A 27356-nucleotide genomic window follows, 5' to 3' on the forward strand; every position below is an offset into this window, starting at 1 on the left:
TGCCAGTGTGACCGACAAGCAAATGACACGCTTTCTGCACGAATACTACCCCTTGCCATCCACTGTGATCTGCAGCACCCTCGGGGAGGTCCAGATCACTCCCTTTCCCCTGCCTCCGTAATGGCCCCATTTCTATTATTACATGACATGCCCCCTTTCACGCCTCATTTTTCAAAAAGGAAAGTCATTCGAAGCAGTTTCTGCTCTGATTACTGACAAGAGAAACACAGACAACTAAGAATTCTATTTTGGAGGCAATGCGCTTATTCCAAACTCAGAGATGGGACATCAGCCTTCACTTCCCCAAATTGGCTACGTGTGCTGCCTTACTGAGGGCTTCAGCGGAGGTGCAAAGAGGATGCTTCCGCGAGATCAAAAGTTCAGTGATGGATGCCCACCTTCAGAGACCTGGAGATCCAGTGAAATCTGGAAATTAAAGTAACGTCAAGGAAAGTATGACCTGCCTATAAGACATGTGCCAGGAAGGTCCTCTTCCCGTCCTGAGGAGGGAAAGATCACGGGCAGCATGAAGGAAGAGCTGGCATTGGGGCAGAGGCTTGAACGATGCCCTGGATTTCTCCAGGGAGAGATGACCAGGACAAAGTCAGACTGGAGAGTGTGGAACGTTTGTTGCCAATCACAAGAAGTCAGGGCATTTGAGGGAATATATCCACCAGCTTCCTTTGGGATATGCCCATTTAGGTGTCCCATGATCGTTTAAACTCAATATATCCCAAATGGAACATGGTAGTTTCCCTTAGAATAAGCCTGCTCCTTCTCCAGCCTTCCCATTTCTGTTCAGAATACCTCCCTCATCCCAGGCACCCAGCTTCATTCCCCAGAGATCATTCTTGACGTTTTCTGCTCCTCTCCCCCTCAGTCACCCAGTGGCTTGCTAGATCTGGTCCGGTCTACCTCTCCAGCTCTGTTTGGGCCATGGCAGATGGAAGCCTGGGTCAGTTTTCTCACCTTCCCTGGGCCTGAGAATTTCATCGGGAGCACAAAGGTCTTTGTGACAGATTCCTTGGGGAGAGCACAGGAGTTGACTTGGGTGGAAGAAGCAGAGGGTGCCACGCTTCTCTAACATGGACACAATTAAGCTGGAAGGATAAATGGCAAATAATATAGACGTTGCTTTAGTTGATCTTTAAAGCTTAGAACAAGAACAAGGTTAGAACCTTCGAAATAGTGACATTTCTGCCACTGAGCTCAAATAAAACTCACCCCTGGACAACTGTTGATGGAAAACTGGTGTAATTTGAGTCGCCAGTACAACATGGCAGCCCCCAAATCTCACGTGATCATATCCATTGAGTACTTGGATGATCTGTGCTTTTATCAGCATGCTGACTTAGCTTATAGGACCTCTCTGGACTTTATGAGTCTTCATGGTCAAAGGAAACCCCATTCCAATCACCCCCAAAATCATCACCTGCAACTCTGAATGTAGGGAGTCTGAGCCTTGGACAATAAATACCATCAGGGTTTCCTTCCTGGAAACCTTTCCAGATCAGCAGAACTTCTCCAGAACCTTGGAAAATCCCCACAGCCACCTCCATGTCATGACAAGACACAGGAGTTCTTTAGTCAAGGAAAGCTATCTTTAGCTGTATTAATAGATTGATAATGGCCCCAAAAGGGAAGGGCATGAACCCTGCTTTACTGGGTTCAGATACCACCCTTGCTTCTAACTAGTTATCTGTGTGACCCTGGATGAGTCATTTCACCTCTGGGCCTTGGTTTCCCCATCTGTAAACTAAGGATTGGATTAGGTAGTCTTTTTTGAGGGGGTTCCTTTTAGCCCTAGCCCTAAGGTGTGCATGCTTCAGAAAGGATCTTGAAAAGCACGTTCATTTTCAAGAAGGCTGACCTAGGATAGACAGGGAGTATAGCCTATGAGTATTGTTGTTCAGTCATTTTCAGTCATGTCTAACTCTTTGTGACCCCACTTGGCAAAGATACTGGGTTGGTTTGCCATTTCCTTCTCCTGTTCATTTTACAGATGAGGAAACTGAGGCAAACAGTAAAATGGCTTGTCCAAAGTCATTCAACTAGTAAATGTCAGAGGCCAGATTTGAATTCAGGTCTTCCTGATGGCCTGACATTCTATCCATCTTGCCACTAGAAGGAACTAGGGGTAGTGGAAGAGAGGTGGATTTCTATTCAATCTAAAGACAAGCTTCCTCAGGGAGAGCTTTCCAGAAGTCGAGGGGGGCAGCCTGCGGACGCAGAGGAGAGGCCCCCTCTCTGCCTCTCAGGTACCCTGCCTGCACCTTGGATGGACCTTGTTACTTACATGTTCCCTTCCTGCTTGGTCAGGAGCTCCTGCCTGGGACTTTGGATCCCCAGCTCTTAGCACAGTGCCCGGCCCGTAGGAAGCCCTTCAGAAACACTGACTGGCTGAGGGCCACCCCCAAGGGAGGCTGTGGGCCCTGGATTGTGTGAAACTCACCCTGAGGTCCACTCGAACCCTTAGGAGTCTCCCAGTGTCTGTGACCCCACAGATCTCCCCCTTGTAAGCACAGGCACGTGTTGGGAGGCTCCCCCAATGGCACAGAGTCTGCATTTCTCCTTATCCCATGCCCAGATCTTCCAGCTCAGGGCCAAGACCCTGCAAAGCCCACGGATAAGTCAATGAGGGCTTCACTGCCAGAACCCTCCCACGGGACCTGGGATGGGTCTTCCTGGAGCACCAGAGACCGATGAAGCCTTCTCTGGCTCCCAAGGGCTGAGGACACTGCTGAGCTCCCAAGTGAATGTTCTCTTCCTCTTCCTCTCTTTCCTGGGCTCCGTCTGAGGGTCCCGGCTTTGCCACTTTAATGGGGGGAAATGGCAACTTCCTGGAAGGCAGGGACTGTTTCTTTGCTGCCTTTGAATCCCTGAGACCTTGCATAGTACCAAGGACCCAGGAAAAGCTGATGCGTTTGGCCGGTGTGTTTACACCTCAGCCTTCCATCATTAAATCATCGTAGCAGCTTCCGATCCCTTCCTACGTCAGAGGAAAGGCCTGACGATCGGAGGCTCTCGTGCCAATTGGACGGATCACGGGAAGATGGTCCAGTCCAGGAGTACGTTAAAGCCAGCTCCCACCGGCTCAAGAAAGCTGATTGTTCCATTTTCTGTGTCCGCACTTCTATCTTGCCTCCAAAATCAGCAGACGCCTCAGACCGCAGCTTGACATTTGGTTGATTTTTAAGCTTAAAACTTTTTTAACAACAACAAAAACAACCTTTTAAACTTCAAGTGATGGAGAAAGCGTGCCTGGTGCAGACTTAGCCTACATGGATGTCCTGTATCTTTTCCCAGGACCCATCCTGGGCCAGTTCATCCCTGGAGCCTGGAGCTCTCATGGGGGCTCTGGTAGGGAAGCCCTGTGCCCTCTGGCTCTGGGTGTTCATTCTCCGAATCTCAGCCACGGCAGGGGCAAGGAAGCCCTGGTCCCGCCATTGGAGCTCCCCAGGAAGCCTTCAGGCAGCTTGAATCTCAGACGTGGGGGAAGGAGCCCTTTTTTGTTGTTTTGCATGTTTGGAAGGGACTGTCTAGACACCTGTCTTGGGCCAGGTCTTCAGGGGGTCTGTTAAAGGGGTCCCCCCACCCCCCATCCCCAGGGATTTGCTGGTTCCCAGGCAAATGCTTCTCCTGCTCTGGGGCCAGAGAGGAAATGCCAGGCTGCCCATTCAGCACACACACCCCTTAACCCAGTGGTGGGCAGGGGCTGGGGGGCGGGGGGAGTGCTGCTCCCTGGGAAAGGCCAGAGAAGGGAGCTGTGGGGAGCTCTCTGTTGTCTGGGAGCAGCTGGCTGGAAACCATCCCTCACACACATGCCCTTCAGCAGGAAACTCCCCAGACTCCAGGGTCGTAGAGACTCCAGCTTCCCCCAAGTTGTTTTTTCATCACTTTGCTGAGCTAGCAACTTCCTTCTGCTCAGAAGACATTCCAGGGGTCTTAGTCAGCTGGGGAGGAGGTGCCTGAACTTTGTGGTGATGAGGGGAGGATGAGATAAAGCCTGGGTGGTTTGCTTTAGTTTTCTGGCTGGAGGACAGGGGCGGGGAGGAAGACCTCTCTTTAGAATTCTCCCTCCCTTAGCTTCTCCGTGCCTCAGTTGTCTTGTCTGTAAAGAGGGGGTGGGGTGGATAGACCAGATGACCCCTGAAGGCCCTTCCAGCTCCAAATCTAAAGGCTTGTCTCTGGGGGTTCATCATTTGGGTGCTGAGAAGGGGAGAGGTAGGAGCCATCAGGAGAAAGAGCATCCCACCCTGGAGAGATCATGGCCCATGGTGGCCATGGTGGGGAGGGAGGCATTCTGTGCTTCTAGGGCGGTGTAGGCATGAATGGGGCTGGAATGTGGGAGTAATCAATCAGGCAGAAAATGTCCCCCCATAGACCTCTCCAGCTTGGTCAAGTTAGGTCGAGGCAGTCTAGATGGGACCTGTGGTTCCCTCTTGGCCCTTGCCATTGGCCTCAGTGTCCACCTCTGTAAAAAGAAGGGGTTAAACTCTGGGAGGAAGAAAGGGCCCTTCTGGTTCTAACATGATAGACAATTGATACACGCTGTGACAAACCCAGCGTCTCCAGGAGGGAGACGTAAATTGTGAGGGTGTGAAGGGACCATTTCCGAGGTATCTGAAGGAGGGGAGACGATAGCCAGGGCCTGGGGGGGGAGGGGGAGCTTATACTTTCTTAAAATCAAAAGACTCCCTGCCCCATGAAGAGCAGCCACCCAGTAGGGATCCCCTGGTGATGGTGTTGGGAAGAAACATCCACCGTCTACAACGCTTTTACTCTGAGCGACTAAAAGGCAGAAATTGGAGATCCCGATGCCCTTTGTTGATTTTGTACACTGCCAGGGAGCCTTCCAAGTTTTTTTCCATCAAGGTGGGTATCCCAAAGACATCAGATTCTGCACAACCCTCTGAAAGGCAGAGAGCAACTGGTTCAAGGATTCCCCTAGCATCCCCGCAGACCAGGGAAGACCCAAATTATTCCCAGGGTCACAGAGAAAATCCCATTGAGTCATAGATTCAGAACTGGAAGGAGACCCTAGAAGCCACCAATTCAGTCCTCTCCTTTTACCAATGGGGAAGTTGAGGCCCAGACACGAGAAATCACTTGCCCCTAGTCACAGAGCTAGGAAGTGTTGAAGTAGACTTTCCCAGTGTTTGCTCCTTCAGGGCAGAGACTGTGTCTGCTTTTTTCTTTCCCAGCCCACGTACTAAATAAAGTTTGTTATTCCCCTCCAGCCAAAGGAAGACACACTTAGGAGGAGACCCATCCAATTCTAGGCAATATGGTTTTCTACTTGTCCTAGAATCTATAGCAAGGGTGGGCTGGCTAGGACCTAGGCTATGTTTTGATCCCTTTTGCTTAGCATAGTGTCTAGTACATAGTAAGTATTTAATAGATGCCTATTTATTGATCAAAAAGTAAGATGAAGAGGGCAGCTGGGTGGTTCAGTGGATGGAGAGTCAGGTTAAGAGATGGGGGATCATGGATTCAAATCTAACCTCAGACACTTCCCAGCTGTGTGACCCTGGGCAAGTCACTTAACTCCCATTGCCTAACCCTTACTGCTCTTCTGCCTTGGTAGTATGGGTAGTATTGATTCTAAGATAGAAGATAAGAGTTTTAAATAATAAGAATAAAAACGAGAACCATTTTAAAAAACCTTGGGGTATATTTCTCTTTACTCTGATGGTATAATAAAGTATCCCCAAGCACCCTCCTTATGAAATTTCCAGGCCAGGGCTCTCCCTTTATGTGATGTTCTCTTGTTCTTTCCTCACTGGAAGCAGAGGCTCTCTGCCATCCTTAGCTAGATTCTTGGAAGGGAAGATGGGAGAAAAGAGAGGGAGGAGGGAGATAGCAATTAGTAATAATGATAATGGGTGTTAATAATCATCATCATCATAACAACAGCTGTTCATTGAATTGGGCGTCCCAGGTGTCCAAGCTCCACGCCTTTGGCCGAGCTGGTCATCGGGTAGGCAGCTAGTGACACCTGCTGGGCAGTGCTTCACAAAAGAACCCCAGCGTCGGCTGTACTGGGGCTCTTGGCTCTGCCTTTCATCATTTTCCAGTGATTCAGAATCACGGTGACTTTACTTCAAAGAGGAGAGACAATGATTGCCATCCAAGTGGCCCAAGGTGGGCTGCTTGACTGAGTTGAGTAAGGTAGTATCTCTCCCACTACAAACAGAGGGACCCGACTTGTGTAAGAGGCCCAAGTTCTCTCCTCCACGCTGGACCAGGGCCGTTGCCTTCACTCCAAGGACCAGCTGTCTTGGCTGTGCCATCCCATTAAAGATCCACTGGAGTCCTTGTTTGCCTGCATGTCCACCGAGGTCCTTACAGCGCCAACATCCTCACGGAGAAGGGAATTAAAAGTTGGCCAAACGGGGATGCAGCTGGGCAGCAGGCTGACAGAAAGGGCATTAAGGAGGGCTATTTTCCCAGCTGTCCTTCCCCATCTCCAGTCCCACGTCCCACCCCCTATTCTAGTTCTCTATTCTAAAGGAACAACTTGCTAATCCTTAGAAGGGATTAGATACAGAAGTCCCAGTATCTTTGCTGTGTGAGAGACCCTTTGTTTCATGAGCAAACTAAGTCTTGCGTGTTACTAATTTTACTGGAACATTCCTGTTTTGTGGAATACACATTCCGGTTCAGTTTCAGGATTCTGAGTAAGGAGCTTAATGTTCTTTATGAACAACATGGAGCCTTGGGTAGGCACACCTTTTGTGGGATCGGAGGAACACAATTGTTGAATCATTTTTCAGTCGTGTTTGATTCTTCATGACCCCATTTGGAGTTTTCTTGGTAAAGACATTGGAGTGGTTTGCTGTTTCCTTCTCCAGATCATTTTCCTGATGGGGAAACTGAGGCAAACAGGGTAAAGTGACTTGTGAGGGTCACATAAGCTAGGAATTATCTATGGATGGATTTGAACTCACATCTTCTTGACTCCGGTACTGATATTTTATCCATTGTGTCACCTAGGAGGTAAAAGGGGACTGAGAAATCCTATAGCCCAACACTCTTATATTTTAGATAGGGTACTAGGGACAGGATCATACAAGTAGTGGGCATCAAAGGCAAGATTTGAACCCAGAAACTCTGAATTCACCAGTGTTCTTTTTTTTTTTTTAAACCCTTACCTTCTGTCTTGGAGTCAATACTGTGTATTGGCTCCAAGGCAGAAGAGTGGTAAGGGTAGGCAATGGGGGTCAAGTGACTTGCCCAGGGTCACACAGCTAGGAAGTGGCTGAGGTCATATTTGAACCTAGGACCTCCTGTCTCTAGGGCTGGCTCTCAATCCACTGAGCTACCTAGCTGCCCCCTCCACCAGTGTTCTTACCATGATGGTCACTGTAGTTTTGGATATGATTCCTTCCATGATGAATTTTTTCCCAATATCTCATGCAGATTCTTCTTCTGGAAGCAGCTGGGAGTGTGGCAACTTCAGAAAATGACATTACCAAGACAACCCCAACCTGGAATAAAGATTTCCTACCAGATGCCATCCCATTGTCTAATCCTGGGACCATAAAGAGGAACCCTTTAGGACCAAGAGGTGAGTGTATTCTTTGGGGGCTTGGAGAAGAGATGATTTAAAACTGAAATATCATAATCTGGTGAGCCTGAAGGAACCTTGGACACCACCTAGAACCCAAAGTCTCATTCTATAGGTAAGGCTACTGAAGCTCTGTACATCTGAGCTGTTATTTTTACAGAATTCCCAGTTCACATTCTGATCATATCGTCATAAAATTCCCTAAGATTCTATCCTATCACTTAATCTAAGCAGAATTCAACACATTCAAAAATGGAAAAAGGTAAAATCCCATGTTATTGCTGTTAAGAATTTGCATAGAGAAAAAACGCTCTCCACATCCAGAGAAGGAACTGTGGGAGCAGAAATGCAGAAGAAAAACAACTGCTTGATCACATAGTTCGATGGTGATATGATTGGGGATCTTGACTTTAAAAGATCAAAATATCAATAATATGGAAATAGGTCTTGATCGATAACATTGTAAAACCCAGTGGAATTATGCATTGGCTCCTGGCATGGGAGCGGGAGGAGGGGAGGGAAAGAACATGAATCATGGAACCATGGAAAATATTCTAAATTAATTCATTAAATAAAAAATTTCAAAAATAAATGAATGAATGAATAAACAAAATAAAGCAAAATACTAGAAAGCATAGGAAAAAAATGTTTTAAAGAATTTGCATAGACTTTTTAGCGTCATCCTAATGATTGCTTAGCTTTTGCCCATTAAAGCTTCAAGTTCTTTGATGATCCCAAAATGGTTTTCCCAAAGAGCCTTGAATGAAAGGGCGTGCATTCAGATCCCATGTCTAACATTCCCTTATAACCTTGGGCAAGACTTAACCTTCCTGAGCCCCAGTTTCCTTATATGTACAATTAAGAGATTGAACTAGATGGTCTGTGACACCCCTTCCAACCCTAGGACTATAACTTGATGATCTTGTCACTTTTTGTCTATGCGGGTGTTATTTTTATTGTATTTTAAATTTTACATGTTGTTAATATCATCAAAATTCACAGGTATCTCCCTCCCTTCCTTCCTTCCTCCCTCCCTTCCTTCCTTCCCCCCACCAGAGAAGGTTCATAACAAGAAATTTATATAAATTATGTCTTTCATAGTCTATTCATCAGTTCTTTCTCTCGAGGTGGACATTCACAAGTTACTCTTCCAAACCTAATCTTGTTATTGTATAGAATGTATATTGTATAATTGAAAATCTGTTATCTTAATAAAGAATTACATTGTTCAATGACTTCCTGTCATTATGTACTTCCTGTAGATAGGGGATATTAGGCGGGGACGTGGAAGGTCCTAGCTTTTTACTTCAGTCCCGAGCTTGGTGGTAGTAAGGCGGGTGTTTGAACTGGCTGATCAGCCATGGGCACGTGGTATTTATTTTGTATCTTCTTTATTCCTTGATTTCTAATAATCATTAATAAATCTCTTAAACTATAATGTTTTTATTAGAGATTAATTTTTACAACATAATATTTCACTTTTTATGATTTCATATAAGTCCATGTTTATTTAAAATTTGAAATTACTCATCTCTTCAGTGGAGCAGTAGGATTCCATCACAATCACATGCCACGGCTCATTTAGCCATTCCCTAATTGATGGGCATCCCTCGATCTTCAATTCTTTCCTGCCATAATATTTGAGAACACATTGATTCTTTTCTTGTTCCCCTGATCTTCTTGGGAAACAAACCCAACAATGGTATTGCTGGGTCTAAGGGGATACACAGTTTTATAACTGGGCATAATTCCAGAATGTTCTCCAAAATGGCAATCTTTTCCCTTGTAATCTCTGTGAACTTGCTAGGAAATAGGTGAAAAAATCTTTTGGATCAGACTCCAGGCCTGCCCTGTTGGGGATTCTCATTGTTGCCCTTGTTCTTTCTGTAGGATTTCCTGGACAAACAGGACCTCCAGGACCCGTGGGCCCCTCAGGGCTCCCAGGGCCACCTGGATCAAAAGGAGAAAAGGGCCAGATGGGTGAGATGGGACCAAGGGGGCCCCCTGGTAAGCCATAGAGGGATACATTGTTGTCCATTGTTCACATGTTGGGCATCCATTCATTGAGGGGGATGAAGACTGTGCTGGGGTCTCATATCCCAGAATCAGATCAGGTCTCCACTGCTGGCCTGGTCAAGCATCACGGGCCAGGGTCAGATTCCTGCACCTTGTGCCAGTTGTGCCAATGGTGCCATCCATTCCCTGCCTGACCCCCAACCATCTCTATGAGCAGGTTGTGAGGTGCCTCCATCCCAAGGGGGCTATCTCTTTAGTAGCAGGGGCCTCCCAAAGAGGCAAGGTAAGAAGCTGCTGGGCCATCACCAGTCCGCTGCCATCTCTCCATGCTGCTCCTAAGGCCAGTACCTTCACAGGCTATTGCCAGTGATCTTCTGGTTGGTGAGACCCCTGGCAGGACTGAGAGTCAGGAAGCCTGGCTCCTCTTCCCAACTCTCAGGAGAGGCGTTTTCCATCTCTGGGTCTTTTCCAGGAAGTCAGGAGAGCATTCCCCATTCTGCTTCTCTCCCAGGGATGTTGCAGAACGATTAACCCAGAGCCTAAAAGCCCCTGCACAAAAGTAACAGGACGTTAGTGTGGGAAGGGACCTTGGAAAGACAACGCTCCGCCCCTTCACTTTAAAGATGAGAAACTTTGAGCCAGAGACCAGAAATGGTTGGTGGAAGGTCTGGAACCCAGGCAGGGGCAGAAGCAGAGGCTGGACCACAGGCTTCCACCTTTCGGGAGCAGGACTTGTCCTGAGTGCCCGAGGGGCATTAGGTTAGATGGAATATTCTCACCCGCCTCTCCCTAACCACTTTTCTCTTCAGTGTACTTAGTGATTCTTACTCCCTGAAAGAAAAAGAGAATCTACTTGTCAGGAAATGTTCCTCTGTGGTTACAAAATAACATCCAGAATAAAGAAACTGGATAAAAGGTCATCTTGTTCATCCCCCTGCCACCAGCTTGAATTGTCCTTAAACTGCTGTAGAAACCAGAAGCTCTTGTTATCTCCCTCGCTTCTAATGACTGAATGGACACTCACAATTCTCTCCTTTCTTCTGAATTATAGGACTCCTGGGGCCTCAAGGTCCCAGGGGACTTCCTGGAGAGACTGGACTCCCTGGGCCTCCTGGACCCCCAGGCCCTCCTGGCAGCCCTGGCAGCCCTGGCCTTCTGCCGCCATTCCAACAAGGGGTTTTATATTCCCTCCAGCCTGCAGGACAGAAAGAAAGTAAGTATCTGCTGACCCTCTTTGTGCCCACCTTCTAATGCTTGCCAGGAAGCCTCTGAGCCAAGGACCAAGGGGAGGGTTTCTCTGTGCCATGACATTTCAGGAAGGGGAAGACCAAGCTTGAAGGGGCTATAAAATGGCAAACCACTCCAGTATCTTTGCCAAGAAAACCCCACACGGGATCGCAGAGAGTTGGATCGGACTGAAAACCAACAAAATTTGAAGATCGAGTTATCTTCCCTAACTTTTGTTAAAGGGATTTTCTTAATCTCTCCCTCTGTCTAGTTAGTTAGTTAGAGAATATTTTACAGATCGAGTAGAGTAGATTAGGCCAGGTGTGCCAGGCAGAAGAACCTGTCCTGAGAAGACAGTTAGAGATAGTATTAGGTAGTTATTAGCACCGGGAGCTTCCCTCTTGCCAAGGTCCAGAGGAGGAAAGCACAGCTCCACGATGGTGCAGTAAAGGGCTCCTTGTGGACCCAGGAGGCCACTCCAGAAGCCGGACCAGCTTGGATGGCTCCATGTAGGGTGGCTGGGACCTCTCAAGGGCTTTGGCCAGGACCTCTCCTCTGCCCACTGGGGATGTGTCTGTCCTTGAGAGGAGTCCTGCTCCAGTCCTTTGGGGGAGGACCAGACTTTCCCAGAGTGTGAGCTTCTCTCTCCATCCGTCTATGGCATCATAGCTTCCAGAGGGAGGAAGAGATCGGCAGCTTCTCATGGCCTCAGGGCTTCGTCTTCAGAATGGCAACAGTCGCATGGTCAAGTGGTGGCTCTGCCCCTTCGGTCAAGTGGTGGCTCTGCTCCTTGGAAAGACCGTGTGCAGCCATCATGCTGCTCCAGTGGGAGCTGCCCCAGGTCCCCCTTAACTAGCCACGATCTCCCTCAGTGGGTAAGGAGTTGTCGTGACTCTCTTACAGATGGCGAATCCCAGGCATCTTCCACCATAATAGACACCATCATGGCGGGGATCCCTGGGCCCCAGGGTCCCCCTGGACCACCAGGTAAGCAGATAGCCAGATTAGAGGTATGTACCACAGATGCCCACGTGTGATACAGGTGGTGCTTGGTTGGGGACTAACTCGGGCCTTTACTTCCAATCTTTGCCCAAACCTTAGAGTCCCAGATCTCACATACCTGGGGCACCAGGAGGCAGCTTGATGGAGAAGAAAAAGCATTGTCTCTGGAATCAGGTCCTGGGTTCAGATCCTACCTGTATATGGCCTTGGGCAAATCTGTTCATCTCCCTGGGCCTTCAAATGAGGGGATTAGACTTGATGGTCTCCATAGTGCCTTCTTTCCCTCCTGGAATCTGCTCAGTAGATCTGGGATCCTCTAAGCGTGTGCCAGGGCCCAGCTTGTTCATTTGCACACATCCCGTCTTGTTCATGAGCCACGTTTCCCTTGTATGTACAGATGTATGTACGGGCCACAGCTGGCAGCCAGTGCCAGCCCAGAGCCTCGGGCCCTCCTGCTCCAGCCCCAGCATCTTCTGTCCTCTGCTTGGGACGGGGCTGCCGCAGCTTTGACCCAGCTCTGTTCCCTTTTAATGCCTTGTCCAGGGGTCTATTCTGTGCAAGTCAATTCGGCAATCCCTCAGGAAGGGCCCAGCATCATTAAGTGGCTGTGCTTGGCCCCAGGAGTTTGGGAAAGACAGGAGACAGCCCTTGCCCTCTGGGAGGGAGCTTCTGTGCTACTGGGGGGGGGGGTTGATAAAACACATGCCAAGGTGGGAGAAGGAAGGAAGGAAAGACTTCATGGGCCTGAGCCTCCAGTGAAAATGAAGAACCAGAGTGACGCAGGGCAGAAATGGAATCCAAAGACTTGAGTCAATGCCCAGGGATGGGGGGTGGCCCTGGGTCTCATTAGGTTTGAATTAGGGGTGCTAGAGGGGAAGGGGAGGAGCCCGAGGGGGATGCCTGCACACCTGCCTGCCCACCTGGGGCAACCTCCTCTGGATCCTCAGACCTCCAGGAAGGATGACAGGAGCTGCCGATTGCATTTAGAATTAAGGGCAAACTCCTCAGCTTGGCACATAAAGCCTTCCATCACTCTCCTTCCTGCCAAATGGACCTGCTTGCTCTTCCCTTACTTTGACACCCATCTCCAGCTTCTGGGCCTTGTCTTTGGTTCCCCGGAATGCCTGGGGGTTCCCTAAGACTTTGAGCTTCCATCTAGTTTCACATCCTATGGGAAGCCCAGTCTCTTTGGGGTTATGTTTTCGTGCAAATCCCAACATAATCTGCGTAAGAAGAAAACAACATTTCATTGGCTTCTCTTGTAGTTGACTGTTAGCCCCTTGTTATGTCTTTGGGTCGACGGGATCTAGCACAGGGACTGGCACCTGGGAGTGGGAATAAAGACTCGCCATTTGCTCAAACGTGTGAAAAATTCAACAAATGAAATATCAAATTCCCAACAACTCACAACAGATGAGGCAGTCGTCCTCCCTCGATAAATAAGTCTGTGGAGGTAGCTTTATCAAGCTCATTTAGTAGATGGGGAAACTGAGGCTCTGACAGGACAGATGCCTTATCTACAACCACATAGCTCATAGAGGTTCAGGAGGGATTTAATCTGCTTCTCCTGGCTCCAGAAATAGCATTTATATTGGTTCTGGCAGACTGCCTCTGGCTTGTTCTGGGAGACACAGCAAGTTAACAAACTGAGTAGTCAGGGGTCCCAGCTTTAAGTGCAGGCCCAGAGAGGCTGCTTGCCACACTATCCATTTGTCAGATTATTTGTTTATGAACTTATTCTTCATTTCACTCAGAAAAGAAGGGATCCCTGCAGCACCTCCCAATAGGTCTGTCTCTCGACCTCAGTTTTCTGATCTATAAAATGATGGGTTGGACTCAGTGGCCTCTGAGGTTCCTCTAGCTCTGGATCCCAGGTTCCTCTCATGGTTCCTGGTAGCTCATTCTATCAGGTTTCCAGTGCCAGGGCTTGTGACTGGCAGTGAGAAGGGACTTGAGCAGAAAGATTAAGAATAGAACCTGCCTCTTGCATGCAACTGATTTAAGTGATTTCTTTGCCCACAGGACCACCTGGACCCTCTGGACCCAATGGACCCCCAGGGCCCATGGGAGCTCCAGGATCCCAGGTAAGGAAGTCCATATAAGTGGCCTAGCATGGGGTAGAAAAGAAAGGTAGGACTAGGCATAGAGGGAAACTTCTAGCTTAAAAGGAAGCTCCAACTCTCCCTCTCATCCCCCTTCCACAGAAGTCATCTCCCTGGGTGGTTACTGAAGGGTGGACCAGGCATCTTCTCTCCGCTCCTAGTTCTTATCAGCTCTTGTCCTCATGTGAAGACAGCATTTAATCTGTACAAATGTAAAATTAAACACTCTGCCCCCCCCAAAAGTCAGATCTTCTCTCAACCCCCCAGAAGCCTTGACGACCCAAAACACACTTCTATGGGCAAAGTGCTGGGCTGAAGAATTGGAGGACATAAGGTTAAGTCTTGCCTTGGCTGCTTACTTCCTGTGTGACCTTGGACAAGTCTGGGTCCATTTCCTCACCTTCAGAAATGATGGGTTTGGACTTACCTCCCTCCGCCGCTCTAGATCAGTGATCTATAAGCCTCCAAGCACAGCAAAAAATATATACGTCAGAATGAACAGTTGCCACCTGACGTGCTTAAAAATCCCCAGAGGGAGGGAGCCACGTCTTTCAAACAATGTTATGGCAGCGACGTTGTTCTTTCATAACCCACAAAACTAGAAGGTTGGCCTTCCATTGGCAGAGATTCTTGGTTGCATATTTTCAGTATGACCAAGTCCCTGTATTGAGAGGCATTGAGAAATTATGCCATTGAAGCTCTCCCCAACAGAGCCCTTCTTTTCCCCGGGGGAGACCTGGAGAGCCATGTGCTGCCCAAAAGATGAAATGACCACCATTAAAGAATGGTGTGGCAGGCAGAGGGGACTGACCAACAGTCACGGCTGAAACTAGGGTCAGTGCATGATGGAGCAGGGAATTAGCCTCATCACCACCCTTGGAAGGCTGCCTCACCTTCATGGCACAGTATTACTCGAATGGCATGCAGCCGCCATTGTACTAGCTCAAACATGATTGGACACTGCTTGAATGGCATGCAGCCGCCCATTGTACTACCTTCAAGGATGATTGGACACTACTCAAATGGCATGCAGCCGCCATTGTACTAGCTCAAACATGATTGGACACTGCTTGAATGGCATGCAGCCACCATTGTACTACCTCAAGGATGATTAGACACTACTCAAATGGCATGCAGCCGCCATTGTACTAGCTCAAACATGATTGGACACTGCTTGAATGGCATGCAGCCACCATTGTACTACCTCAAGGATGATTGGACACTACTCGAATGGCATGCAGCCACCATTGTACTAGCTCAAACATGATTGGACACTACTCAGATGGCATGCAGCCGCCATTGTACTAGCCCAAGCATGATTGGACACTACTCAAATGGCATGCAGCCGCCATTGTACTAGCTCAAACATGATTGGACACTGCTTGAATGGCATGCAGCCACCATTGTACTACCTCAAGGATGATTGGACACTACTCGAATGGCATGCAGCCGCCATTGTACTAGCTCAAACATGATTGGACACTACTCGAATGGCATGCAGCCGCCATTGTACTAGCTCAAACATGATTGGACACTACTCGAATGGCATGCAGCCACCATTGTACTAGCTCAAACATGATTGGACACTGCTTGAATGGCATGCAGCCGCCATTGTACTACCTTCAAGGATGATTGGACACTACTCAAATGGCATGCAGCCGCCATTGTACTAGCTCAAACATGATTGGACACTGCTTGAATGGCATGCAGCCACCATTGTACTACCTCAAGGATGATTGGACACTACTCAAATGGCATGCAGCCGCCATTGTACTAGCTCAAACATGATTGGACACTGCTTGAATGGCATGCAGCCACCATTGTACTACCTCAAGGATGATTGGACACTACTCAGATGGCATGCAGCCGCCATTGTACTAGCCTAAGCATGATTGGACACTACTCAAATGGCATGCAGCCACCATTGTACTAGCTCAAACATGATTGGATACTGCTTGAATGGCATGCAGCCACCATTGTACTACCGCAAGGATGATTAGACACTACTCAAATGGCATGCAGCCGCCATTGTACTAGCTCAAACATGATTGGACACTGCTTGAATGGCATGCAGCCACCATTGTACTACCTCAAGGATGATTGGACACTACTCGAATGGCATGCAGCCGCCATTGTACTAGCTCAAACATGATTGGACACTACTCGAATGGCATGCAGCCGCCATTGTACTAGCTCAAGGATGATTGGACACTACTCAAATGGCATGCAGCCGCCATTGTACTAGCTCAAACATGATTGGACACTACTCGAATGGCATGCAGCCGCCATTGTACTAGCTCAAACATGATTGGACACTGCTTGAATGGCATGCAGCCGCCATTGTACTAGCTCAAAAGTTGAATGCTACTCGAATGGCATGCAGCCACCATTGTACTAGCTCAAACATGGTTGGACACTTGCCTTCTTCAACTTTTGTCTGACACTGGACCACATTCCCAGTTTTATCCCTTGCACCCTTGCCTCAGTCACAGAATCTCAGAGTTAAAGAGAATACATTAAATCTCCCTGGAAGACCTCCAGTGAGGGGGAGTTCTTTCCTTCCCAGGGCTGCCCCTTCTGCTTTGGGGTAGCGCTAATGGTGAGGGAGTTTTCCCAACACAAAACCCAAATGTGCTATTCTGCATCATTCCTTGTTCCACCCTCTGAAGCCAAGAACAAATGTCATTCCTCCCAATACTCAAAGACGATTTCCCCATTCTTTTTCAATCTTCTCTTCTCTAGGATCACAGAATGTTCCTAGTCCCTCCATCTAAAACATGATCCTGAGACCTTTCACCCTCCTTGGTCTCTGACCTCCTTGGGGTGGGTGCTACCCCACAAAACTGAACACAGTACTCAAATGATGACTAGAGAACAGTATATGGCTGTCAACATCCCAGTGCTGGACACTGAGCCTCTCTTAATGCACTTTAAGACTGCCTCAGTTTTCATGGCTGCTGTATTGATCTGTTAATTCATATCAAGCTAAGTTCACCCAAAGCCCTCAATCTTTTTCTTCTCTTTTCTTTTCCTTTTAAAGCTCTTACCTTCCATCTTAGAATCAATACTGTGTATTGGTTCCAAGGCAGGAAAGTGGTAAGGGCTAGGCAATGGAGGTTAAGTGACGCCCAGGGTCATAAAGGTAGGACGTATCTGTCTGAGGCCAGATTTGAATCTAGAACCTCCAATCTCTAGGTCTGGCTCTCAATTCACTGAGCTATCCAGATGCCCCCCCCCACATTTGTCTTTAAAAGATTTGGCGAATAAGGGGAGCTCTTTGATGTACTGGCTATTAATAACCACCTAGTAGCAAAAGTCTGTTTCCCCTAATGGAATATAAGTTCATTGAGGGCAAGGACTGTTTCATTCTTGGCTTTTGTATCTAACACTTTAGTGTGTAGGTGCTTAATAAGTGCTTGCTGTTGAATTGGGAAATTTAGGGGGCCTCATATATTATTACTGTATCACCATTCATCTTGGAAAAAGGAAAGGCAGCCAAAAGGCTGAGGGTTGGGAGGAGTTCTTGGCCTCAGGTACAGTTTCATTTGTAGAATTGAGGCCTGGAGTCTTCGATACCAGTGAACCATGCTTGTTCTCATATTCCTCCTGCCAAATTTGGCTAACCCCTTCCTGAGAGTCCTTATACCTGAACAAGCTAAAGCAAAGACAGTATTTCCAAAGACTCACTAGCTAGGAAGGGAGAGCTGGGGAGCCTGAGTACCTGGGAAATACCCAGAGTTCAGGCAGGACGTGGGGGGAAAGAGGACCTCTGGGGCTAAAGGAAATGGCCATGGTTCCCATACTCGCTCCACTTGACCCATCATGTGCCTTGACTAGGGAACTGGAGGATGGGCTGAGGGTCAGTAAAGACCTTATCCAGGAGACAGAAACTACACCTACAGAACCAAAAGGCAGAATCCCTTTTGGAAGAAGGACATCAGGATGTCATCTTCTCCGTGAGGGTCATAAAATGTGACATCACGGAGAGGATCAGTTTCTGTCCCAGAGCTGGTGCATTCCCAGGAATCACAGTATCCATTCATTCCAAGAACTCTACAGAAATCACAGCTGATGACTTGGAAATGGAGACCTGGCTGCAGCCCCAGTGCCATAGAGAGGAGAAAGGGATGTGTTAGCAGAGAAGAGTCTTGGTCAGGAGGAAGGAGAATAGGGAATGGGAAAATGTCCCCACCAGAGCAGATAATGGCATTTTTGGTCAAAGAAAATAGGAGTTGGGGAGATGTATTTGGGCTCAGTCATCATGAACGAAATTATGCTGGGAGAGTCGTTGATAACATGAACACATAATGTAACCCCTCTGATGTAAGCAATTGCTAAGCTGGAGGGAATCTCAGAGGCCATAGAGAGTCCAGACTTCCCCTGATCATGTAGAAGCTGGATGACCAAAGAATGGGAATCCATGAGCAGCTGAGCCAGTCCATTCTTTCTAGCCTTCACGGATGTCTTCTCTACGTCAAGTCTACGTCAGCCTCTAAGCAGTTTCAAAAACCATTGTTCCCCTTGGCCCAAGCTTTATTACTGTCTTGTCTGCATGAAAGCCTTTCAGCTCCTTGGTGGAAACTCTCTTGTGGCCCCTAAGTCTTCTCTCCTCCTGGCTGACCATCGTGCACTCCCAGCAGGGTTCATGGGATGACTTTCCAGTCCTCAAACCATCGCACTGTTGGGGACGCCCTCCTGAGTGTCATTCCTGATATGTGGTATCCAGAACTGAACATGGCTTTCCAGATGGGGCCTGATTACGGGAGACCCAGTGGAACTGCTCACTCACACATACAGTATCCATCTCTTATCAGCTGCCATGTCATACTGTTGACATATATTGGTCTTTCAGTCCATCAAACCTACAGAAACTGCTTATTCCATCCTGTATTAGTGAAGTTTGATTTTTGAACCCAAGGGTGACATTTGATTAACATTTCTCCCTCTAAATTCCCCTTGCTTTGCAGCTTATTTAATTCACCCCAGCATTCTATTCTATTAAGACCTTTTTGACTATATCATCCAACAAGTAAATTATCTCTCTAAATTCTGCATCATCTGAGAAATGGCAAGTCGTGCTATATTTTTGCCTCTGGTAGGATCACAGATTTACAGGTTAAATGGCTTGCCCAAGGTCACCTAGATAAGGGGATGACAGAGTCCTCTTCCAAGTCATTACCAGTGAACATGTTCAGATTCAAGGATAGCTCCCTGAGGTGCTCAGCTAGAGAGCCCACTAATGAATTCTTTGGGGTCTAGGTCATCCGATCTCCTGGGATCATACACCAGTGGCATCTCTGTATCATTCTCTTCACATAATTACAATCTGTTTTCCAGAATATTTAGACCAAGGAGAATAATGTTGTAGTGGGACGTCCCTCTTTTCCCATCCTCCAACACTGACTGTTGCCATCTTTTCTCATCTTGACCAATTTGCTGATCAACGAGAGCTCAAACGGGAGGGTTTTGATTTGCATTCCTTTTATTGATGGTGATCTGGAATATTCTCTTACATAGCAGTTAACAGTTGGCAATATTTTATTCACACATCTTCATTACTTCTCCACTGGGGAATGGCGCTGGTTACCTTGACTATCACAGCCTAAAGGTATTTGATGAACAGAATTCTTCCCAATCAACCACCCCCTCCGTATCCTAGTGATATTGATCTTGTTCATACAAATACTTTGCAAAATCATCTGTTTTGTCTCCTAATGGCCTCTGTCCTTTGGCTGGGAGTTCTCTCCAAACCATAGCTGTGAACAGAACCTAATGCACAGTTCTCTTAATTTTAATGGATTCTTCTAGAACTCTCCTTAAGCTCCCACTCCCAGGCACACGTCCTCCTGTCCCCTAGCCAGCAGGCCCCTGCGACCCCCACCGCAAAGAGAATTCGCTTCGGGAAAAGATGATATTTACTGAATTTGCCTTCTCTTAACATTTTTTTGTTGTTCTTTGGTCTGATTTTAGGGTGAACCTGGCTCAAAAGGAATAGAAAAAGGAAAAGAGGTAAAAATTATCGAAATCTTTTGACAAACTCATTCCCTGCCCTTATTTCTCATTTATTGCTGTCTGTCTGAGTTGGGCCCAATTTCTATTGAGTCTGTTTTCAGTGCTTCTTCGGCATTGCAGACAACACTGGATTTGGACTCAGAGATTTGAGTTTCATAGTGTTATAGATCTGGATATAAGAGACGTCAGGGGCCATCTAGCCCATCCACCCCCATTATACAGATGAGGAAACTGAGTCCAGGTAGGTCAGGTGACTTGCCCAAGGTCACACAGGTAAAAAGAAGCAAGGTCAGGATTCGAACACTCTCCTATGACTTCACTCTTGACATTCCACCATGCTGTTGCCTCCAGGTTTAAACCATGGCTTGGGATGTTTACTACCTGTTTCACCTGAGATGGGCGCTTGATACTTTTCTAGGGCCCCTGCTACCTGTCCCCCTCTCAGGGACTGGTCTAGATGACCTCTCATGTCCCTTCTATTCCAAACCCTATGATCCCAAGAAAAAAAGAAGACCCCTTTGTCATCTGTGCCTCGAGTGCTGCGGCAGCTCTACAGGGAACATAAGGCGTGTTCTTGTCCTCAGGGAGACAAAACACAAACAGAGCCACAGTAACAGTCCAAGACTGTGATGAGTGGAAGGTAGATGGCATAGAGAGGGTTAGAGGGGCTCATCCCCTGGCCTGAAGTAGCTGTGAAGCTTCCTGAGTCCATGGGACCTCAGCTGGGGCTAGAAGGATAGTTAGGATTTGGTTTATGGGAAAGGCTATTCCAGGCAGGGAGGAATAACATTCACAGACGTGGATGTGGGAATGAGCATCCGCAGAGTCCTTAGGGAACAGTGTGGCCAGGGCTGGCCAGAATCAAGGAACAAGACGTGTAGGAGAGGGGGGCTAATGTGGGAGGAAAGGAATTTGGTGGGTCGGTGAGACAGAGGAAGATGCCGAGTGCCGATCTAAGGAGAGTGGATTTTATTTCATAGCCCAGGCAGGAGTGTGCAGGATGGATTTAGAGGGGGGGAAATGAGGAGAGTTAAGAGGCTGCCATGATAAACCCAGCACACAGGGATGAGGATGGGCCAGGGCTGAGAAGATAATGGAAAAGAAGGAGCATCTGAGAGACATTCAACAAGAAAAATGAGCAGGACTTCTCACTCACCCAGAGTTAGGAAATGACTCGGGCATCAACTAGTCCTAGAATTGTAGCCATTGGCTTCCACCCAATTATGTTATAGATGAGACAAGCAAGGCCCAGAGAGAAGCAGCCTGTCCAAAGCTGCATGGCCCAATGGGAAGAAGGCTGGCTTTGGAGTCCAGGACAAGGGTTCAGGTCCCAGCCCTGCCACTCCCTACAAGTCATTCTGTCTTCGGTTTCCTCATCTGTAAAATGGCACAGCCATTTGGTGCCAAATCCAGGACTCAAACCCCGATGCTCTAACAGGCTTGGCCAACATCTGGCTCTTTCCTGACCAACAACTGACCTGCCAAACTCCCCTCAGACCTTCCCAGGCTCAGCTACCACTTTGGTGGCTCCATTTCCTGCCTCTGTTTCTTAGCCCTATCACTCAAACACCTCCTGAGGTGGATCTTTACTTGTTCCCATAGAGTGAGGGAGTACAACAGCTCCGAGAAGCCCTGAAGATCTTAGCGGAGAGGGTGCTAATTCTAGAACACATGATTGGAATCCATGGTAAGTGCCCAAAGGATTATGCCAAGCCAGATCTAGAAGGGTGACCTACAGGACGGGGGTGGAAATTGGTGGGGATTTGGAACCCAGAGGCCTATATTATTGGTCCCCATTCCTGTCTTGAGGAATGAACGCTGTGTGTGGACTTTGGCAGCTGCTTCCTTCTCTTGTAGAACCCTCACAGGACCTCTGCCCACCTCTCTCCTAGAGAAACAACTGGGGGTCCAAAGCTGCTCAAACCAAATGTGAACTGCTCTGTTAGGAGCCCTTTGGGGGCAGACAGGAGAAAAAGAACTAGAAAATCGGAGGTCCCCAATTATAGTCTCCAGCCACCCCAGAAGGGGACCCTGCTCCCAGTGGCTCACACCATCCATGGGTCTGTTGCCTTAGAGCTCTCCCAGGCCTCCTCCCTGGAAGCTTGGTAGCTTCCCTTCTCTAAACCAAGGACATTCCCTGGGCCGCCTGAAGGGCTTGCCTCTCCCATTCTTCTTGGTCTCTTCCTTGCTAACAAAGACTTCATCCACCGAGCTAAGGTGCTGTCTTTCTTTTCAGACCCACTATCGTCCACAGAACCAGGTTCTGGACAAGATGGATCACCAGGCGGTACCTTACAGAACAATAAGATGAAGCGAGGAGGCTCCCTCCCACCCCAGCCATATGACTCCATCTCTAACTTGCTTGACAACATCAAGCCCAGAAAGAACAGTAGTGACAGCAGGAGCTCAAAATAGGCTATCTGGCATCTCCCTGTGACAACCCGTGCACTGATTAAAGATACAGTATCTGAGGACAAAGATGCTCCAGACTGTGGCCCCTGAGCCCAGAGCAAAGGAAGCTGGGGGAGACGAGGCAGGGATCTAGCTGTGCCCCCAGTGGATGAGGCATATGGGAAGGGCAGCCTTAGTGCCATGATCCTGGAGGCTGCTTTGGGAGGCTCTCCAGAGGACCCATACCAATCATCTTCTCTGTCTCTGTCTCTGTCTCTCTCTCTTCTTTCTCTCTGTCTCTGTCCCTCTGGCAGGAGGGTGACTCCTGAGGGATTAGATAAGAATATGTGGCTAGCTTTATCCTTAGACATCCCCACCCAGGGGCAGCTTTCCCAGAACCCCACTAAAACAAGATGGTTTCCCTGTTGGTCTGGCTCTCCATCCGGGTCTTTGGAGCAAACCAAACAGATGCTTGCCCAGAGCAGCTTGGAAAAAGGAAGCCCGAGGCCTTTCCTAGAAAGGGTCACCCGTGCCCCTAGTCATCAGGGCCACAGTCATCATGCTGCATCTTCCCCAAAGCGCTCCCTGTTAACAACTCTGGACTAACTCCCTAGAGTCAAAGCTGGTTTTAATGGTTCTTCCGCCTCTTCTGACTTCAAATCCCAATTTCTCATTTGTCACTCCAAGTGAAAGAGGAAAATAAAATGCAAATGGGATGTGCCTTGCTGTATAAATAGCCAGAGAGGTTTAGATGCTCCTGTGGCTCACCAAGCACCTAGACTGTGTATGGCCCTGTGCATCTACCTCCTTTGTTAGCCTCCTTTCTTGACTAAAAGTTGTATTAAACAGCCCGGCCAGAAGTCAGACTCATGTTGAGGTGCTCACATTACAGGGGTCTTGGTCTGTCCCCATTAATCTGATTCCTTAACTTCCAGTGTGGCATCTCAAAGAATAAATTGGAATTGCCTTAGTGCGTCTATCCCCAATAAAGCCTGTCTTTAGCCAAGAGACCAGCACTTTGGAGGCACATTTAGTAGTTGGTTCAAGTTTCCAAAACAGAGTTCTTGTGTGCTCAGGAAATAACAGCAAATCCTCTTAGAATACCAGTCAAGGCTTCATCAGAACTCTCTGGGGGAGGAGCAGCAGCCATCTGAAGTTGGTTTGGTTTTTTTCCCCATCCCATCCCATGTGACATACCTTTAACCTCAGATGAGGTCTTTTCTAAAGCCTCTACCTGCACTCCCAAACTGGAATGACCATTTGTCTCTGAAGTTTGGTGGCTGCATTCTTCCCTAAGGCATCTCGGGAAAAGAAACCCAGAGGGTTGCATAAATTCACCTATTCTAAAAACTAAAGCATCGCAGCCCAGCTGATGTCGCTCATTGGACCAATTTCGAACCAGAAAGCTGTTACCACTCATGTGACTTCAAGTCAATGGTGACCAACCAACAACGGAAGCTGGGAGTCCTGAGAAAGGATGAAAAGTGAGGGGAGGCTAGAAGTGCAAACCAGATTACTTACTCCCTAAGATGCTATGCTTGAGTCATTTCAGCCTACTTAAAATTTCATTTAGACTTGTTCTGCGAGTGAACACAATTCCATGCTCCAAACCCCCTAATTAGAGTTCATCAGGGTGGCTTGGATGGGCAAAATGAGGACACAACCCCAACTCTAGGGCCAGCCTTCCCAGCCCAGAAGTCATTTGGGAATTGAAAGACACCGCCACCATCTTCCCTAACTCTGTCTTGCCAAGCTCTGTGAAGAGCTTACTCCATCTCAAACAGCATTCCCTACTCCTATTCCAACAATTTCCTAATTGCATGGTACTGTATCTTTAATTTTGGTGTGATCAGAAACCAAAATTGGGTAGGCTTTCTCTGCACCTACCCAATCACCAGGTCTTAGGAGAATAGTCTCTCCATCCAAAGAATGTTCCGAGTTCAAAGAGAACGTTCAAGAGCATATTCTGGGTCTTATCTTGCAAAGTCCCAGGGATGACGATTTATAGCAGGTCCTTCAAATCCACCTCTTTGTTGTAGGTGGGTGACTGAGATCCCTTTTGGCTGGATCTATAATTTGGGTTCATTGTATTTCCATGAGGTATTCATTTATGTTCTGTTTCCATCTCTCCAATACCGCATCACCATGCTGGTGCCTTCTGTGGCTTTTCAGGTTTTCCAAGATCACCAGCATCCTCTCTCCCTTCCTTTTAGATGATTTTTCAGCTTGGTTATCTAAGGGGAAAATGGGAAAAAGAAAGAAAAAATATTTTCTCATCTTTGCATCAAGATTAGAACTGAGCTGGTTCCACACTGGGCTTCCCTCCAGAGCTGAACTCCAGTGATGGAATTCTCCAATGCTGGTCACACTGAAATGAAGTCTAGAACACTTGGGGATGCCACAAGGGCATCTTCAGAGAAAGAGCCAACTTCATCCTGGATGTATCTCTCAATGGACCAGGGAAGAAGGCTGGCTTTACTGCCTGGAAACTTCAGTCCAGAATTATGGCTGATTTCTCCATGTTTAAATGGCATTCGCTGATGCTGATTTTATAGCCTGACAGAACAACCTCTAGGTTTCTTTGATTATTGTGAAGTAAATGAATCCCAAGTTCTATATAAGTCCATGGAGCACATTTCTAAGTATTGAAGAAAATGCCGGTATTACGGTTCAGTGCTAATGTTTAGACTTTTTCTTATTTATGTTGGTGTGTTCTGTATGTGTAAGTGTCCCAACTTTCTGCATTTTACTATATTCTCTAACCATTTGTTCCTTATCTACACATTGCAATTCTGTGCAGGTTTTCCCAAAGGAAAACACCAGCTGGCTTCCACTCTGTGTTTTATTAACTCATTTTAACTTGGTTAAAATTGGCTGCCAGGCAAAGGAGTGGCCCCATGGCCAGGCCACCGATGGATGCCATCTCTTGGTTTTCCTGTGGTGACGTTATGATTCACATTATTGACCTCTCTCTTTCTCTTTCTTTGCTTTGGTGTTTTGAGGTTGTAGGAGACATCTTGTACTTGGCCTTCTTACAAAGCAGTGGGACCAATAGTGCTAAGCCCACTGAGGTCCAAGATCTTTCATGTAACGAACTGAGAAATAAATATATTGTACGTGATGAAACTTGTCTCTTTGGCAGCCAAAGCCAAGTCGTTCTTCCTGCTTTCATGTCTTCATTTCCTCCCTTCTCACACCCTGAAAGTGGCACCGTCTCAGGGCAGAAGAACATGGAGGTCCTTGAGTCACAGCTCCCTCTCCATATTCCCAGGGAAATCAAAGTAATGTTGGGATCTCTCTTGGGTCACTTGCTGTCATTCTGCAATTTGGGCCAGACTACCAAGCACTGAGGAATGAGTGAGGGGAGCAGATGTAGAGGCAATGGGTACAGGCAGCCGCTTCCCCAGGAATTTGGCTGAGAGAGAAGAGAGCTACAGGCTGAACTTGAGGTTCAAGCAGGGTATAGAGAAGGTTTCTTCAGGATGAGGGACACTTCGCCATATTGATAGGCAACCAAGAAGCTGATAGGGAGAAACTGAAGATGAAAGGAGAAAGGCCTGAGGGGGCAATCTGCTGCCTAAAACAGAAGGATCAAGGCTTCATAGAGAGAACGAGCTGCTTTGAGGAACTACAAAACCAACTAGGAAGGAACAAAAGGACTTCCTTGACACAGGCGAGGTCCAGTTGAGATTAGCTGGCATCAATCTATGTAGAGCCAGCCAGCATCAGTGCCAGAGGTTAGGAGGGGGAGGCCAGCAGGTGGTTTGATTGCTGAATGACCCTCTGAGGGTGGCTGTGCTTCTGAATCAACACAACATGCCAAATTTGGAGGCAAAGGAATGGAGTCGACTTTCCATTTTAGAAATCTGGATGTCTGAGAACAAACTAGGGAGCCTGGAATCTGGGAGGTGATGGAAGAAAGTACTGGGCCAGTCCAAGGATGGGTGGTGAGTCTAAGAGTGGAATGTATTTGTGATCAATTTTCAAGTGATATGCAGAAAACACTTTTAGGTGTTTATCTTTTTAGATGCCCCAATTTGGAAGTTAGTGGGACTGAGACCTGGACTGTCCAATCCTCAAACAATATTCTAGGAGAGCAGACTTAATTGTCTAGACATGGAAAATGGATTATGATAGCACCAGGCTAGGGGAAAGATATAACAAATCTCTATTGATTCTATTACAAATGGTAACATTGGACCATCAGCATGAAGGGAGTTTTCCCAGAGGCTGGCAGTTGATAAGTAAGAAACAATAATCTTATTCAAGAAGGAAGCATTATGGAGAAGACAATGGACAACTCTTTTTTTTTTTAAACAAATGAGAGGTCGATCATCAGGCTGGTAATCAGAAAAGCCAGTGGTTGACCCCAAGAGCTCTGTTTCCAAATCCAGTGATCTTTCCACCCCACATTCCCAGAGGGGGGACATTGGTCCTTAGGAGGTCACATTCGTGTCAGGCAACAGGCCACTAAATATATGGGATCAGATTTAGAACTGGTAAGGACTGCACAGGTCACTGAGTTCAAATCTCATATATTCACAGATGAATTAGCCGAGTCCTAGAGAGATTGTGAATTGTCCAAGGTCACATAGGTAGTAAAGGGCAGGCCAGGTCATCTGACTGCAAATCCAGTTTTCCATTTTACCATAATGCCTTCTTAGGTCTCATTAACTATTTTTGTGGCCTGATTTCAGGAGCCTGAAAACTGGAAGATGTCAGACTAGGATTACACAATAACAGCAACTGAGAACATTTCTATAGTGCTTACTATGTGCCAGGCACTGGGCTAAGCACTTTATTCTTATTAGCTCATTTAATTCTCACAATAACCCTGGGAGGAAGGTGCTATTATCTCCATTTTCTAGATGAGGCAACTGAAACAAATGGCAGGTAAGTGGCATGTCCAGGTATATGTCTGAGGCTGAATGTGAACTCAGGTCTTCTGAGTCCTGGCCCAAAGCTTCAGCCATCTACCTGACATAAATCTACGTGGCATAAACCAAACTCAAAAATTAGCCTGGCTCCAGGGCATA

The 27356-nt window shown here is 47.4% G+C and overlaps 1 protein-coding gene across 11 annotated transcripts in view; it reads left to right on the forward strand.

Moving 5' to 3' along the window:
- The window catches only part of COL26A1 (collagen type XXVI alpha 1 chain), a 279104-nt gene extending 253658 nt beyond the window's left edge, over positions 1-25446 (forward strand). For all 11 annotated transcript variants that reach the window (XM_001377672.5, XM_056819847.1, XM_007485941.3 and 8 more), the window contains 8 exons: positions 7423-7570; positions 9461-9577; positions 10638-10799; positions 11717-11800; positions 13838-13899; positions 19888-19926; positions 21532-21616; positions 22166-25446. In XM_001377672.5, coding sequence (XP_001377709.3) covers positions 7423-7570; positions 9461-9577; positions 10638-10799; positions 11717-11800; positions 13838-13899; positions 19888-19926; positions 21532-21616; positions 22166-22344 — 876 coding nt within the window. In that variant the 3' untranslated portion in view covers positions 22345-25446. The remainder of the gene's footprint in view (positions 1-7422; positions 7571-9460; positions 9578-10637; positions 10800-11716; positions 11801-13837; positions 13900-19887; positions 19927-21531; positions 21617-22165) is intronic.
- The last annotated feature ends 1910 nt before the right edge of the window (positions 25447-27356 follow it).

This window comes from Monodelphis domestica, chromosome 2 (genome assembly GCF_027887165.1).
Source record: "Monodelphis domestica isolate mMonDom1 chromosome 2, mMonDom1.pri, whole genome shotgun sequence".
In the NCBI taxonomy this organism is placed as follows: Eukaryota; Metazoa; Chordata; class Mammalia; order Didelphimorphia; family Didelphidae; genus Monodelphis; species Monodelphis domestica.